General features: G+C 46.6%; 1 protein-coding gene across 1 annotated transcript in view; it reads right to left on the minus strand.

Moving 5' to 3' along the window:
- Positions 1-2476: 2476 nt before the first annotated feature.
- kcnq1.2 (potassium voltage-gated channel, KQT-like subfamily, member 1.2) overlaps positions 2477-16826 on the minus strand; it is a 151636-nt gene continuing 137286 nt past the window's right edge. The window contains exon 19 of the mRNA XM_034535508.1: positions 2477-3047. Coding sequence (XP_034391399.1) covers positions 2901-3047 — 147 coding nt within the window. The 3' untranslated portion in view covers positions 2477-2900. The remainder of the gene's footprint in view (positions 3048-16826) is intronic.

A 16826-nucleotide genomic window follows, 5' to 3' on the forward strand; every position in this document is an offset into this window, starting at 1 on the left:
GGGGAACCAAACTGGGGATTTGACACAAAGAGAAGATTTATTGCCATATATTGCTTTGATTCCAATACAACCACTACTAAAAGGTCATGTTTTAACATCAGGATATGTTATCTTTGTGGCTATTTTCATAAGCTAACGTGTAAGATGTAACCACAACATAAGTCTGTGTGAGCCTAGTTTCAGCAGCATAAAGACGTTTCTGTCCTATCTTGAGCGAGACTCAGGTGGGAGAATCAAAGATGATATGGACGATGGACAAAGCTCAGCGAGTGTAGCGTTTCATGACCTCGCCGAGAACCCTTCCCTGCACAGACTCTGGGATTTCCCTGTCCGGCGTCTGTGACAGTGCACCCCTTATATTCTCCTTTTAACTGCTCCCTCAGATACTCTTTTAGCTCGTGCTCCCATGCACTCCTGAGATCAAAACCCCCCTTTTGAAGTGCGAGTCTCTCTCTTCTCTCCGTCTAGTCTCGAGATGAAAGAGGAGCGCTGGGTGGCACAGAGCGGCCTCTGCAGACGGAGGTAGCCACGGGGGCTCCGTTTCTCTCTCTCTTTCTCCCATCTCTCTCCATCCCCCTGCCAAAATCCCCGAGCGGTGATAGAAACCAGAGGAGGACCAAAGGCAGCGGAGCACTGTGGCCCTCCGGCCCGTGTCGTCTCTCTGGGTAATTGAAAATGGCTTTGCTCCCCTCTTTGCTCTCTTCCCCTCACTTATGCTCCTGCTGTCCACCTCCTGCCCCCCCCCCCCCCCCCCCCCTCCCTATACTCCCTCCCCCCCTCCCTGCTCTCTCTCTCTCTACACTGGACCGTGCTGATCTTGGGACATCCCCAGTATTTTTTGGCCATTGAAGGCAAATATAATTGAGTGGTAATACGAGACGTATAGTCTCCTTTTTCCTCCGCATGCCTCCCTCAATGGGTTATGGAATATGGAAGTTCAAAGTCGGTGAGGTGAACGTCTTATTTTTCCTGACTCTTCCCCCCTTCGTGGTGATTGCAGTGTGAAAGGAATTTATCGAAATAAGGAGATTTTATTTGGATGGAAACTCCGGCCCGTGGCTTACCTTGACCCGGCTCCCCCCCCCCCCCCCCCCCCCCTCTATAATACATGTTTCACCCTCCAATGAAAGCAAATTATGGAATAGATGAGCTGGTAATCAAATTATTCACAAGCCAAGAAAGCAGACGGGAGCATAATGAAATGGAGATTTTTGTTTATTATTTACAGAAGAGCTACAGTGCAGAGGGTGTGCGTCAATATAATAATTTGCAATAATTTCCATCCGTCTGTACAACAGGAGCCTCGCTCGGCCTTTCTTATTGCTCCAACAAAGCAGACGACATGTTCCAGGTTGATCTTTCCACGTGGTAATAAATACAGTACAATAAGGCAATGTTTATATTTACAATTCTTATATATAAAAAAAAAACTGTACAGGAGAAGAGACTAGTCACACAACTAGAGTGCCTTTAAAATAACAACCACTTTATTCAATGCAAGATAAATAATAGCTATTTTTGTTTTTCCAACCACGGCAAACATATGAAAATATGTACTGGTGCATCCGTTTCTTTGGGTGTGTGCGTGCCATAATTATGGGAGGCCTTTCATACAGTAGCTACATAGTTGAGTTATTTTCTATTCTCTACTCCATACATGCCTCGGCGTCCCGTCAGATAAATAGGAACAGGACTATATGAACAAGTGAGAGCATTGTCTTATAATTTCAAACGTTGTGGGATCCTGATATTTCCAAAATCTTTCACACAGAATTAGTGCGCCCGCCCCTTAAAGCTCACTGTTTAAATTCTGCACATTTTCCAGTGTTTCTTTTCATTAGTCGCTCACAGCGGGTAATCTCCCCTTACCAGGAATTCAGCACTTAATTAGCTCAGCGGAGAAAAAAAAATAATCAGAGCTTTAATGGGGCAAATTTATTTCAAATTGCACACAGCAGCGTGAGCCCCCCCGAAGAGGGTAATAGAGGATATTAAGCAGGGTCCACGCTCCGAGTGTTTGAGATTGATAGACGCGTGACAACTCTCCAGAAGCGAACCCAGAGACCGTGCCTCAACTTGGGGAACGGTTCCCCTGGAACGCAGCAGTTTTGGGTATTTTCATTAGCGTCGACGTAGCTGTAAATCAGCCCCTCCGCACATTTCTGTGGATCCATTTCTCTTACTCCAGCCTCCTGATCCCCCAAACGCAGGGCGAAGCCAACAAGATGATCGGCCCTTCGCTCCTTGTGTTATGCGATCACTACAAAGTACAGTTAAGTCCTGATGGATATGTGGCTATGGAAATAACCCCGGTTGTGTACTGGGTGCTGACGGTGCCAAGATAATCAGAAGGATTCGAGGAATGCCTCGGCCACGGCTGGACCCCCACTTTTTTGCTCTGCGTCTTCGGGGAACCGGGGGGGGGAGGGGGGGGGGCGCGCGCTTTGATTGCATTACGACTTCATTACCGGGTCGGTTAGCTTTGGAATAATATTTGGAGGAGAGGAATGCGGCTCAGTGACAGGCCACACGTAAATGAACATCATCTGACGAGTGTGATTATGAGGATAGTGTATAGGTTAAATCAAATGAATGACTCCCGGGCCCACAATGCTGGTGTGGAAGAGAATGCTACATTAATATGAAAAATACCCATAAAAGGGGCAACAATCATCAGATGGAAAGGAGGTCAGTTACACCACGAATCTGCTCCTCACTGCTCCTCTTGGCCTTTTGAGAGCAATGCAGCGCCGAGTGGTCCATTAAAACTTGTTCTCTTCTCAGTGGTCTAAATGTTGGATTGCAAATGGAACAGAGGATTTTTGGAGAGTGGAGAAAAGATATTTGGGAGGGGGGGGCGCTAGGCTGGTCCTTTAATTCACCGTCCCAGTTCTGCGCCATCAGAGCTCCTCGTCCATGCTGGCCCCCTTGCGGTTCTGGATGGTCACCCTGCGGATGGAGGGAGTGGACGTCAGCTGCGGCTTGGGCGGAAACTGCTCCACCAGGATCCGCAGAATGGAGTTCATATTCTGGTCCATCTGGTGGACCTGAAATCAACACCAACAACAAACACACAGACAGGTTTAAGTCAGCCCGAAGGCCTCCGGGATAAACATTTCTGCACATGAGCACAGTGCGGACTTGCATTACGAAACGAACAAAGCCAGTTTGCGCTTTTTTTTCTTTTCTTTTTCGGATCCAGCTTCCTCTTTAATATCGCTGCGATCCCAATGACAGAGCCGTGTGCAGGGCGTAATGACAGGGGAGCCTGCCAGTCGCCGTCTACCTGCTAAAGCCACTCATTAAAAAAGCTGTTGAGCCATATGATCCTTGTGTAGGCATACACGCACACGCACACACGCACACACACACACACATATGCTTTCCCAACTGTAAACACGGGTGTGTCACCAGACAGAGACATCTCTGACAGGACGCAGCCAGCCTAACCATGGTGTAATACAGACGAATGGGCCCCACCTGAGTGATAGAGGTAAACAGATAACAGACTGCCTGGTGACATTCAAATGCAGCGAGGGCACGCGTGCACACGTACACACGTGCATACGTGCACTCATACACACCAGGACATCCTCACAGCCACAAAGTCGGCGCGCAGACTGACTGCAGACACTCTTGCGACATCAAAGGGATTCGTCTACATCTTCACAGCCTCGGCCTTGTTTTTTTTTTTTACCGCTGTACTTATTTCTTTTTCCCTCATGAAGTACTTAGACAGCGCACGCGCGCACGCGCACACACACACAAATCAATATCCTCTGATGGCTCCGATGGTCGCAAAAAGAAACCAGAGCAAGTGATAAAGACGGTGCTTTGTAAATCAAAGACTAAACAGCGAAGCACATCAAAGAGCCGTAACATCTCACGTACCGGGGGGAAGAACAGACGGATTCAGACTCCGGTCTCAACGAGATAGCGAAACAACTGCGGCCGAGCTGCGGTTGTTCTGGCACGGCGCAGTCAGATAGTTAACATCAATGGCGTTTTCCATAGACTTAAGTGTCTGGCCCCTCTCTCTCTCTCTCTCTCTCTCTCTCTCCCCCCATCTTTTAGTGCGTGTGCCTGATGGACCGGACACTTTTACGGCAGAGCGAGACGTTTAGCAGCTATTATTGTTGTTGAAATATGAGCCACGATGGCAAGTGTGAATCTGAAATAACACGGTGTGTCTCGGAAAAAAATAATGAAAATCACATCACGGCACGCCAATGATCATAATGTATAAATAAACTGATAAGATCCCAGACAAATAAATCAGTTTTTTTGGTGTGTGTGTGAGTTGTGTGCGTCTACAGTTAATGATAACACAGACGGTGAACTTAAGGTCATGTGTAAGTGCGTTGGCTGCTTGATGGACTTCTACTGTCACGTAAATTCTGTCATAACTGAACTATTTGGTCAGAAATATACGGTATGACAGAGCAAGAATAGCTTGATTTTGACACTTACTTCTATTTCTCCATCCACAGTGCTTTCCCTCTGTGACCTAAATAGTTGTGCTAAGTAGACGAAGCACGCGCTGGGCCCCGGATAAAGATTAGGGAATAATAGGCTATCATAAACATGTTGGGCAGTAATCTACAAACTTATCAACATTCTCGTTGGAGCTTAAAATGGATCAGGAATTCCTGCTGCTGTGTTTTCTGAAAGCAGCGGCCCCCGGGGACCCACGCGAGAGACGAGAAAAACATTGAGACAGGTGTGACCTTTTTACATTTTTATTTTTTTTTTATTGCCATTGATTATGTATATGCATGTATTTGTTGGGGAGGGATGCAAACGTGCCGTGCGTATGGACGTCCCACCGGCGGTTGTGAACTTTGTGTGTGGAAAGACAACATTTCCTTGTTGGTGTCGGGACGAAAGAGACGACGTGTTAAAAAAAACGAGAAACGCAACAGCAGGTGAGAGCACGAGTTTTGAGATTGTGATGATGGATTATTTGTTCTGCCTGTTATGCAAATATCAGCACATCATAAATATTTTATGAGTCCCGCAGTCAGTATGGATGACGGCCTGCTTTGTAACCACTGTTCCTCTTCGCTAACCCACTTTCTGACACGCCGTACTGCATGTTGTCACGACGTGTCAAATCTTTCCTTTCGCCACATTACAGAATTTTGGGTACGCGACACCGACGACCTGGCACCTCTAGAAGTCGAAAAAAAGCTCATGTGAAATTGGAAATTAGCCATTAGTGCAGACAAACGCTGCTATTTTGTATTTAATTAAATACGGTTCGCTCGTGTAGTCAACTGTAATTTACACATGGCTCTCTTAATTGGGGTTTACTGAAGGAGGTATTGCACTGGGATGGGTTTTTTTCTTATCCGGTTCACCCTCAATGGGAGTTGGGTGTCACCACCGCTGTGTCATATAAACGCATGTGACGCAGTGACAGGTGACGCTCCAGCTGTCCCCGACCCGCCCTCTGACCACAGACAACACATGGGACAAAGGCGGGGCCGACTCAGGCGCCGGCACCACATGTAGACTGTATCCCTGAGTTAAGAGTCCGTTTGTGTGAGAGATCCCTTTCATTTCTGAACTGAATAAAGAAAATATGAATTAACCCCAACACAATAAAGTATATTGTCTCCATCGCCTGGCACATAATGTATGTACAAAACAAACAAACGACTTCTTTGTTCACTAAAGATGGGAAAGTCTTTCTTGGACTCACTGTCAAAAAAAAAAGAAAAATACATAACATATAGGGCTGCAACTGATGATTTTATGTGATTCATCAATAGTTTTTATTTCAATCCATCTATTGCTCAATCTATGAAAGGCCCCTCACAATTTCCCAAAAATAAAGGCAACATCTACAGATTGCTCGCTTGAAATTGAATTTCACGTTCTTCCAATCATGAAAGCGACTGGCAAAGAAGACACATGCACGTACCGGGACACGTGCACGTACCGGGACACGTACCGGGACACGTGCACGTACCTGGGACACGTACACGTACCGGGACACGTACCGGGACACGTACACATACCGGGACACGTACCGGGACACGTACACATACGGGGCGGCGGTGGGGAGGACACGGACTCCCGTTCACACAGGAACTCCCTTCCTGACCAACTTCCTGCCCCTCCACCTGTTTGTTTGTTATCTGGCGCGCGCCAACAAACACAGTACGCAGAGTTGTCCGCATGTCACCTAGCAACAAAAAAACTAATGGACGTGGAGCGTAATGAGGGAACACATACTTGTCGGGACAGTAGCTGTGGCCCCCCGAGAGCGATAGGGGGCGAGTGCAATGGTGGAAAAAGAGCTTGAAGTGAGGAAACGTCTTAGTGACACACGAGGAGTAAAAATGTCCTGATGAGCCAGAATGTTACGAATGTAAAAGACAGTTTGTCCTGCAAAGTACACTCAATGTTTACAGCCGGCGCTCAGGATAGAAACAAAATGAAGTCGATAAGATAAGATGAAAAAAGGCCAGATTATCTTTATTATCACCGCAGGGCACTTTTTTTCGGAGACACTAAAGCTGCAGCACAAAGGGCAATAACAGCATCGAGTATGTAAACAAAGACATGTCAGTCACATGTTTCCAGAAATGCATCCCACATGTCTGGATGTCGTGTATTGGTGTCTTGGGTTTCGTGGGTTTTATGTGAAGCGCTTTGAATTGCCTTGTTGTTGAACTGTGCCATACGAATCAACTTGCCTTGCCTTAGTGTCCAGGAAGCAGCAGATAGATGTGGTATTGAAAGTTGTTAGATTTCGAATATATTCTAAATATATATATATATATAGAAGTAAAGAGAAGAGAAGAACAGAGGAGAAGTAAAGTGAAGAGAAGAACAGAGGAGAAGTAAAGAGAAGAGAAGAACGGAGGAGAGAGGAGAAGTAAAGAGAAGAGAAGAATGGAGGAGAGAGGAGAAGTAAAGTGAAGAGAAGAACAGAGGAGAGAGGAGAAGTAAAGAGAAGAGAAGAATGGAGGAGAGAGGAGAAGTAAAGAGAAGAGAAGAACGAGGAGAGAGGAGAAGTAAAGAGAAGAGAAGAATGGAGGAGAGAGGAGTAAAGTGAAGAGAAGAACGGAGGAGAGAGGAGAAGTAAAGAGAAGAGAAGAACGAGGAGAGAGGAGTAAAGAGAAGAACAGAGGAGAGAGGAGAAGTAAAGAGAAGAGAAGAACGGAGGAGAGAGGAGAAGTAAAGAGAAGAGAAGAACGGAGGAGAGAGGAGTAAAGTGAAGAGAAGAACGGAGGAGAGAGGAGTAAAGTGAAGAGAAGAACGGAGGAGAGAGGAGAAGTAAAGAGAAGAGAAGAACGGAGGAGAGAGGAGTAAAGAGAAGAGAAGAACAGAGGAGAGAGGAGAAGTAAAGAGAAGAGAAGAACAGAGGAGAGAGGAGAAGTAAAGAGAAGAGAAGAACGGAGGAGAGGCCTCTGAACTCGTAGTTCTCCCGATAGAGATTCACACTGCCATCTGTTGGAGGCTTGTGAAGCTCTGGAGAAAATAAAAGCTGCTGTCACTGCATTCTTCATCACATCGTTGCTGACAAATGGAGAGACAAGACATGCAAGAGAGAGAGAGAGAGAGAGAGAGAGAGAGAGAGAGAGCAATGAGATCCTGGACGAGGCCAACTTGAGGGAGTTTGTGTGGCATTCTCGACATTGTAATGAGTGGTAATTAGTTATTGTGAAGGGGTGTGGCCTATTCATCAGGGAAAAGGCAGGCCGCTGCTATATGTACGAGGACGAGTGCAGATTGCCTCCCTTTGAGCGGTCAACACACAGAAACACAGCGACGCATCCAGTCTTTGCTCTCTCTCTCTCTCTCTCTCTCTCTCTCTCCGTCAGTCGCCTCGAGGAGGAGTAAGGAGCGGAAAAGGAAGCGAAGAGGAGAGAAAACACCAGACAGAGGAGACAGAGGTGCGGCGCTGCCAAAAGGGGAAAGACTACCAGCTCCAGGAATGTCCTGGCATCTGCGTGAAGACTATTCAACAAAACAAGATTCCTGTCATTGAAATGCTCTGAATCGCGCGACACAATGGAGACATAGCTGGGTGAGGGGGGAGGGAGGGGGGGGGGGGGGGGGGGGGGGGAGGAGCGATGAGGCGTGGGAGGAAAAACAAAATCGCACAGGTCGGCGTCGCCGCACGCCGAAGCGAACGCCGTGGCGTGTTTTCCCACCGGCCGTGACCTCGAAAGGCCTCGGCGCGTCAACCCCGCGTTGACACGAGACACTTTCCTCAGGCGGAGTGCACGTACACGACACTAGCATGACTCATTATGGGATTTACAATTGGAAGGGAGCTATTCAATCCAACGGGGGGGGGCCTTCTGGGTGACAGAGCAAGGTATTAAAAAACAAAACACAATGCAGGTCCTTCACTTTCACATGGCGCTTTATTTTATTTATTTTTTTGTACTCACAATATTGCGGAGCAGGAGTGAAAAGCTTGCCACATTTAATCAAGACAATGCGAAACTCCTTCAGATAAAGTGCGTCTTGTGCAACGGTGGAAACAACAGTCGAAATACGTCCGTACTTAAAAAAAAGGTGCCGTGTGGAGCTTTCTGGAAAAAATAATTAATTTGGTATTTCCCAAAAATATTTGGTGTCGATCCGTGAGGCCTCGCAAACCATTTCCTCCCATAAAAAAAACATTTGCAAAGCTTTTGAAAAAGAAATATTTTGGAAGCTGCATTGTTTCATACCCATGTTTAGTGATTGGTTGACTTCTTCTTCTGTGCTTTTTTTTCTCCTATACTCCCGGGCACCAAATGTAAATCTATTGGCTGGCATGTTGTTGTTGTTGTTGTTTTTCTTCTTCAGGTCTCTGTACTATTCCTGTTCCCCTAGTAAGTAAGTAATTACAACTTGTACTTTCGTTGATGCTTTCCCCTACAGTTCTTTCTTTGTCATCCCCATGGCAATCCAATAATACACGCTTCATGGTTAAGAGTAACTTGTTACAGTGTATCGGTAGTCTAATAAGGAGCTTCTCCTATTGGTTTAATCCTGTATGGCGTGAAGGATACAAACTAAAAACATTTATCCACGGTGTCACTAGTGGTAAAAGAAAATCAACTGGGTACCAAACTGTGGTCAGACTCATGATTCCGAACTTTTTAAAATTCAGGTGATAATATCTCAATGTTTAAAGCTTGTTCTGCTGCCCCAAAGTGACCAAAACATGAATAAAGGGCGTTCCATTCAAACTCAGATGTCGGCCAGCTCTCATTTCCTGTTTGTCAGCGGCCGTCTGGAACAGCCGAACAGGTTAAAAGGTGCTGCTGTGTTACACCGACTGGCAACAGGACGCCGCCAATCAAAAACAAAATGTGGCATTGTGTGGAAAAACGATTATCGCAAAAACAAAGCGTTTGTGTGCGAACATCCAGTAAAAAAAAAAGAAAAAAAGAAAGAAGAGTGGTCGTTTCCAGTTCCCATAAAAGAATAATTCATAAGCAACAGAAACAGCATAAGGTCAGATCAGGTGAATTTCTCTGCCTGTCCACAGATCTCCGCTCACCCAGACTGGCTGCCTGCTCTTTGGGTTTCACCTACACACACTCACTCGCACACACACACACACACACACACACACACACACACACACGTGCGCGCGATCCAGCATGTTGCTCGCAACACAATGGTCAATGCAGGAAAAGCAACAGAGGGTGTACACACGGGCCTCGCTGGTGGGCCAATAACAAGCTAGTATTACACAGAGGTCATCATTATCGTCGCAGTGACAGGGCTGCATGAATGGAGAATGGAGATCAGGGATTGGGGGGGGGGGGAAGAAGGGAGAGGCCAGAGAAGAGAGAGTATTTAAAAATTTTTTTTAAAAAAAACCAGAACAAAAAGAAAATAAATTTGAAAGCAGAAAAAGATGAAGAAAAAAAGGACACTGCTGGCTTTTATCTCCAGGAGTCTGTGTGTGTGTGTGTGTGTGTGTGTGTGTGTGTGTGTGTGTGTGTGTGGGGGGGGGGGGGGCGGTTAACACACACACACACACACACACAGAGATGTGCTGATGTTGACGAAAAAAAATGAAGGTTTTATAAAAACACTCCATTGAGTGATAGCAGGCAACAAGCTATATAACTCATCAACACTAATACATTCAGCACAGCTGCACCCGGGTTTACTTCCAGAAAAAGAGCCGTACACTCCGGGAGCACAGCACCTTCACTTCACTCCAGGGGAAGCTTGTGAAATTAGGCTAAAATCTTTTTGAGCTCGTCGAGCCAGCTGGCCCGAGAAGTCGTTTTTTTTGGGGGCGGGCATCATGCGAGGTAGACCGTCTCTCCTTCACTGACACGCATTCCCACGCCTAATTGGATGAATCCATCACTCCGCTCGTCTCTTGCGTCGGGAACTTTTTCGATTGATAAAACATGGCAGCTGTTCTCGAAAAAAAAAAGAAGAAGGTATTTCATTTCTCTTAAACTGTCAGCCGATGTATGATAAATCTGAGGAAAAGGGGAGGCGATGCAGTCGCATGATGATGAGTCACGTCATTGGTGCTGAGCTCGGTCGATGCCCAGCTCATATTTGACAAATTAAGGTCTTGTACCAGTAATTTGCTTTCTTACTCTCCTGCAAGAATATGCCAGCGTATCAATTACGACGATTCACAATTTACCTCAGAAATGCTACAGGTTATTACTTTCTAATTTCAGAAGATTTTCATGGAGCTTTTGGAAAAAGATCCCGGTAATGACCGACATCTGTGACTCTGGCTCATCAATTTGAAAGGGAAAATTAACCAACAGACCACCATTGTTATGTTCAGAAGAGGTGGAGATACAGACGCACACACACACAGTCTTAAAAACATTAAATTAAATATATATATTTACGTATATATATATATTAAGAAAGATATACAGAAAGAAACCACACAGACATACAAAAGAAAAGAGCAACACAAGGAGGAGGTTTAAGATTGTTTTATGACAAGCAGGAGATGGATGGATGGATGGAGGACATTCAGACCAACTGTACAACTGGTGACCTTTATTAACAGTTAGCTTTTGCTGCCTTTTGGGGTCCGTTGGCTCCTCTTCTGGGCTCTGGAGGTGAGGGGGAGGAGTTTGTGTTCACTTTCTGGGCCTGAACCATGATTAGGAAATGTGATAGCGTCTCATTATTGATGTGTTTATGTCACTGAGTGCGGCTTTCATGACAGAGTGTGGGTAGTGCGTTTCGGGTTATGTGTGTGTGTGTGTGTGTGTGTGTGTTTGATGAAGGCATCAATTTAAAGGGGTTGACAGGAATTATTAGTCCGCAGTTTGTGTAATTCAGAGTTTGTGTGGCCTGCTGTGGCCCTCATGTCAAATTCCTTGACTTTGAACTAAGTAGGAGCACGACCATGACCTGAACATTGTATTCCTCTTTGGTTTCTAAAGGGCTAAACACTCTGGTTTCCATAAGAGCGACTGAAAACCTCCATCTAATGCAATGAATGTGTAAAAACTGTCAGTCTGGGTATATTCAAGTTACCCATTTGCAAAACATTTACCGGAGAACGTATTTAACATCTTCTTACAGAAATGTCCAAATGTGTTTCGTTTGTGCGGATGAAGCCGTAATCCAGCGTCCTCAGAAGTATAGCATTCATTCGAGGTGAACCGGGGTCGCGCCTCGCAAGCTGAGCGAGAACGAGACAAGGAGGCAGAGCGAGAGCGACAGACTGCGTGAATGAGTCCTAAACCAACGTGTCAGCTGGACTCAAATTCACCGAGCAACCGGCCCGCTCCACCAGCGGCCTCGCTGCCAGCTGGAAAACAGAGCTCGGCCGGCTCGGATTCACCACGGGCCCCGGGGCCGCTGCCAAGGAGAATGGATTCACTTTAACACTGGCAGATACAATATGTTCTTTGTGTTTGTAAAAGCAGGAGAAAGAGATTGACAGAGAGAGAGAGAGGGAGAGGGGGGTGGGGGGGGGGAAGAGTAAGAAGAAATGAAAAAAGGTACACGGCTGGATGGCGGCGGTGTGGACTCAGAGGAAGGAGGAGGGAGTGGAAGAGGGACACGGTGGTTATGTTTTAAAGAACAGGAAACCGATCGGGAGCACCTGACGCACATGATAAGTATCAAGAGGCCGCGCCACGTGCCGCTTAACTGCAGCCAAAAGCTCCTTTCTGCAGGAGCGGCGGTCGGTGATGGCGGTGGTGTGTCGAGGGGCGTGTGCACCGGCTAATCTCTCCTCTGAGTGGGCGCGCGCACTCAAAGCTGCTTTTGTTTCCGAAGGCTACTTTTCACGAGGACGTACACTCACCACCCCCCCCCACCCCCCCACCCCCCTTCCTCCACTTCTCTTCTCTTTTTCTCTCCTCCTTTTAACATCTCCGTTGTTCAGAGCACACTCCTTCTCTCCGAAACACTGTGGGTGTTTTTATTTGATTTACCGATTCTGTTTGGACATGGCTGTGTGTGTGTGTGTGTGTGTGAGAGAGAGAGAGAGAGAGAGAGAGAGAGAAAGTGTGTGTGTGCATTTGTGCATCCCCATGTGGTAACATGCCCCCGTGTGTGTCCATGCGCATACGTGCGTTTTGGGAAACACTGATGGTCTTTCATGTTGTAAGGAGGTTTAAAAAAAAGAACGAAAATAAGCCGTGAATCGAAACAGCCAGAGGCCGTTGGGACGCGCTTCGGGGTTGTGTTGGAGGCGTTCTCTCACGTCGAGAGATGCGAAGGTCGGGGGGGGGGGGGGGGGGGGGGGGGGGGGGGGGGGCCGAAACGTTGCCGCAAACAAAATAAATGTGCAGCATAAACAAGCCAAGAGAGATGAATTATGAGCAGGCCGCTGTCAGCTCAGACGACTACGGGGCCGAGGGAATGCTTTTAGACAATGTTTGTGAGTGCCGGACGAACACTTTGGCAGTTCAATTTAAAAACACGATAGTGTAACTATCAAACGTGAGCATTCATATCGACTGGAACAGAAACCCTTGGTACTTTTGTATTTGTTGAAAAGCAATAGATATCAATATCACGTAGATCAAAGAGTAATACTTTTGATGCATGATTACGTCCCATTTTCACTTTATATACTTTGATACACTGTATACACTTTGCATTTTCATTTACTTTATTATTTAAAATCCTTAATTTAATATGTCCTGCTCTGCTATTTTATTTTATTGTATTGTATATATTGTAACCTTGTTTGCTGCTGCTACAAACAAATGGGATGAATAAAGTATCTATCTAGATATCTATTATTTAATTAAGTGAAATTATCCTTCAGAATTTGCCAAATGTTAACTTAAGAAGGGTCAACATTTTTGGAGAGGGAGGGGTGAGCAGAGGGGGGGGGGGGGAAGCAGTTGCCTGATGGACCATTTGTCCTCAAGAGACAGCTGGACATGATCTGCTGGTCCCCATGTGGTGGCCCTCACGAGGACAGAACACGGCGTCCCGCACATTCTAACACGCTTATTTATGTTCACATTGAAAAAGTAGAAGCAGAACAGTAAACAACACGCACACACACACGTACGCACACACACACGTACGCACACACACACACACGTACACACACGCACACACACACAGGCAGTAATATTTCTTCATCTCGGGCTCTAATGTGGGAGGATGAATGGCCGTCACATGACCGTCTGATTACATTCCCCTGTCTCCTCGGAGCTAATAAACGGGGCGTGACACCGCTTCACATTTCCTCAGCGAGGCGGCAATGACTGAACAGGATAACACTTTGGAATCTCGCAATATGAAAAGAAAGAAGAAAAAAAACACACACACACACACACACACACACACACACACACACAAATACTGATATGCACCAGGAGAGTGACACATGGAGCACCCGAGCAGGGGTTTGTGTGTTTAAAAGCAATCTGTCAGTCGCCTTGTCCACACATTTCTGTGTGTATATCTTTGTAGTACAGTGGGTGTGTGTGTGTGTGTGTGTGCGTGTGCGTGTGTGTGTGTGAGAGAGCATGTGTACGTGCACCTCGAGATAGAGAGATATTGAGTTTGCGTCCAGGGTGTGGCCTCACACGGGGGTTCACACAGGGGAGTCTTTATAAAATAAGAAACCCCCCTCCCCCGGTTTTCTCACCGCCAGCTGCCACAACTACCAAATCCCCCCCCCCCCCCCCCAATTCCAGGCTGTGGTGGCAGCCAGTGTGGCATTGCCAGTCACCGGGGAGGTGCCATGTTACTCCGGCCCCTGCTGTAGGTCGGCCACACTGTGGCTTTGTTCTGGTCATCAATAGGCCAGTCAGCCTGATATTATAAATGACAAGGGGCGTGCCAGCCCGTTGCTCGAGGTTCAGGGCCACTGTTGAAATGGATATTAATGGACATCATGGCTGATGCACAGGAAATACTTTCTCCTCAACAACAACAACAACGATGGTGCCGTTTGCTGAGGAACCATGACACCTGCATATTGTATTTATACGCATAGTCGCGCCGCAGCCAATAATCATTTTTCATTAAAGATTCATCTGATTTTTTTCTTTAGCCTTAAAAAGAGGTTTTGAAAGCACTATTTTTTAAATTTACAAACAAAAAAAGAAAGCTAAAAGTGACTTTTCTAATGATGATGATCAATTTGTTCTCAATCAAATAATGATATTTATAATTTATCGGTCACTTTTGTCACTGCAATAAATAATTGTGAAAAAAAAAAAAAAAAAAAGCTTAAAATAAAGAAATGTGTTTGAATTGCAAAACGACACATGATGGCATGTTTGCGCTCTACGTTGGGCTAATAGACACAAACTGCCGGACCAACAGTGTGCACAGCGAGCATCCCCTCAGGTGTTACTCCATCCAAACTGTAAACCACTTCAGACATGAGGACACGGTACAACACACGCCATGTAAACAAGAGTTGCCTCGGTACGGTGGAGGGAGTTACAGATGATGTGCGTGTGTGTGTCTCAGACAGAGACCCCCCCCCCCCCCCAGCTGTCGGCCCTGCCCAGACAGTGGCCCTGTGCCTGGTGCCACAGCCCCGACGCCGTGCCAGCTGATCCTTGGGCGCAGGAGTCGGCGTGACCCCGACCAATCCCCTTGCCCCCCTTTTAACCAGCATTAAAGCCCCTATTTCAGATAGAGAGCTTATTATACTGTACGACCACAGCTGGGCCTCACACGGAGAGGAGGAGACGGCACACAGTAAAGCAGCGAGAGACAGAACAAGAACAAGAGGAGACATCTTGTCGCCCACTCGTCTGTTTCCAAATATAGCATCTCCCCCCCCCGTCCCTGGTCCCCAGTTCCCGTCCCACTCAGCCTCTTGTTTTTGTTATGGTGCCGTCTTTTCCCCCATCAAAGATGTGGACGTGAGAAGTGTCGGCCGGGAGCCTCGCTCGGTACAGACGTTTGTTTGGGCTTTTTGCGGAGCGATGTTTTGATGGCGTCTGTAAATGTGTCAGTGGGACGCCAAGGAGGATGATTACGCAGACCGGAGACGTCTGGTTGGCCGGTGACAGTGTTTAGAGACACGCGATTGGTCAGACTGTGCGTAGAGGTCAGCGGGTCTGGGGAGCTCTCAGGAATGGGCTCATTTAATGATGAATTATGAAGCGCAACATGTTAGAAAATCTGAATGAAACGGCTTCCTTGTGGCATTACCGAACGCTGCTGGAATGAGAGCCGGACTGACTGTTTCCCCGTTTACAGCGGACAGGGATGTCTGGTGTTATTCCAGAGCCAAATTTCATCAGGACTCCATAAGCTCTGCTTGATGACCCAACATTCTTCCCTGTAGGCCAACGCCGGGCCCGCCAGGCTCGTCAGACAAAACAAGACTTGAAACTGATAAGGCCAGATGAAACTATTCCACTCATTTGGCCGGTCACTGCAGCCTGCCGACTATCCTCTGTTCGCTACCTCTGCCTTGAAGCTGCTACTGTATTGGAGTGTGGGTTGAGGTACTGAAAATTGGTTAAAATAAGGATTGAAACAATAAAAAATAAAAGAATTTCACTTAATTTATAATTGCAATGAACCTAGTTAACTTTGCACTATTTTTCCACTTGTATTCCTACACATTTATATATATATTTATAGACAAACAGCTCCATAGTGCCTACTGGAGGTAAACAAATAAACCGGGAACATTTAAGTGTGATCACAATGGCGGTGGGGAGGAAGCTTATCAACCATAAATTACCATTCAAACAATAAGAAAAATGTGGTTCATGTTGCGACTCATTCCCTGACGCTCGCTTGATGCCCGTCCACATTGAATTTCCTACTTCAGCGCAGCCATCCGGTGTGTTTTCAGCATCTCAGGTATGCCAATAATGACCCGGGGAAGTGTGTTGGCCGCCAGCTTTACCTTGTTTTTTAGCCCTCGCATTCCGTACGCGGTAACTCTTATCTGATCGCCCTCGCACAAAGAGGAAGGAATTTAATCGCGGGAATCAGTAACTACTTTCATTTTAGCTTAATGGAGAGAGAGAGAGAGAGAGAGAGAGAGATGCACAGCTGCCTGGGTACAATTGCCCTCACAGTACCTAGTCACTGTCATTTGAGAAGGCCAATTGCCTCTTGTCATCAGGGTAGAAGCGAGTAGTGGGGAAAGACACACACGTTAGCCGTCCTACACGCACGCACACACACACACACACACACACACAGACGCACGCACACACACACACGCGTGTAAAATAGAGGCGTAGCGAGCGGCTGCCGTGAATGGCCAATTAGTGCTCATACCACAGCTTTAACATCGCCATTAATTTTGATTCATAGCCCGGCCTCAGTTGGGATTGCAATAGATTGGAGAGAGCATGAATAAGACAATTCAGGCCTGAGACCAGAGACACAGGCTCTATGTGACACTGGGC

Source organism: Cyclopterus lumpus, chromosome 6 (assembly GCF_009769545.1).
Source record: "Cyclopterus lumpus isolate fCycLum1 chromosome 6, fCycLum1.pri, whole genome shotgun sequence".
In the NCBI taxonomy this organism is placed as follows: domain Eukaryota; kingdom Metazoa; phylum Chordata; class Actinopteri; order Perciformes; family Cyclopteridae; genus Cyclopterus; species Cyclopterus lumpus.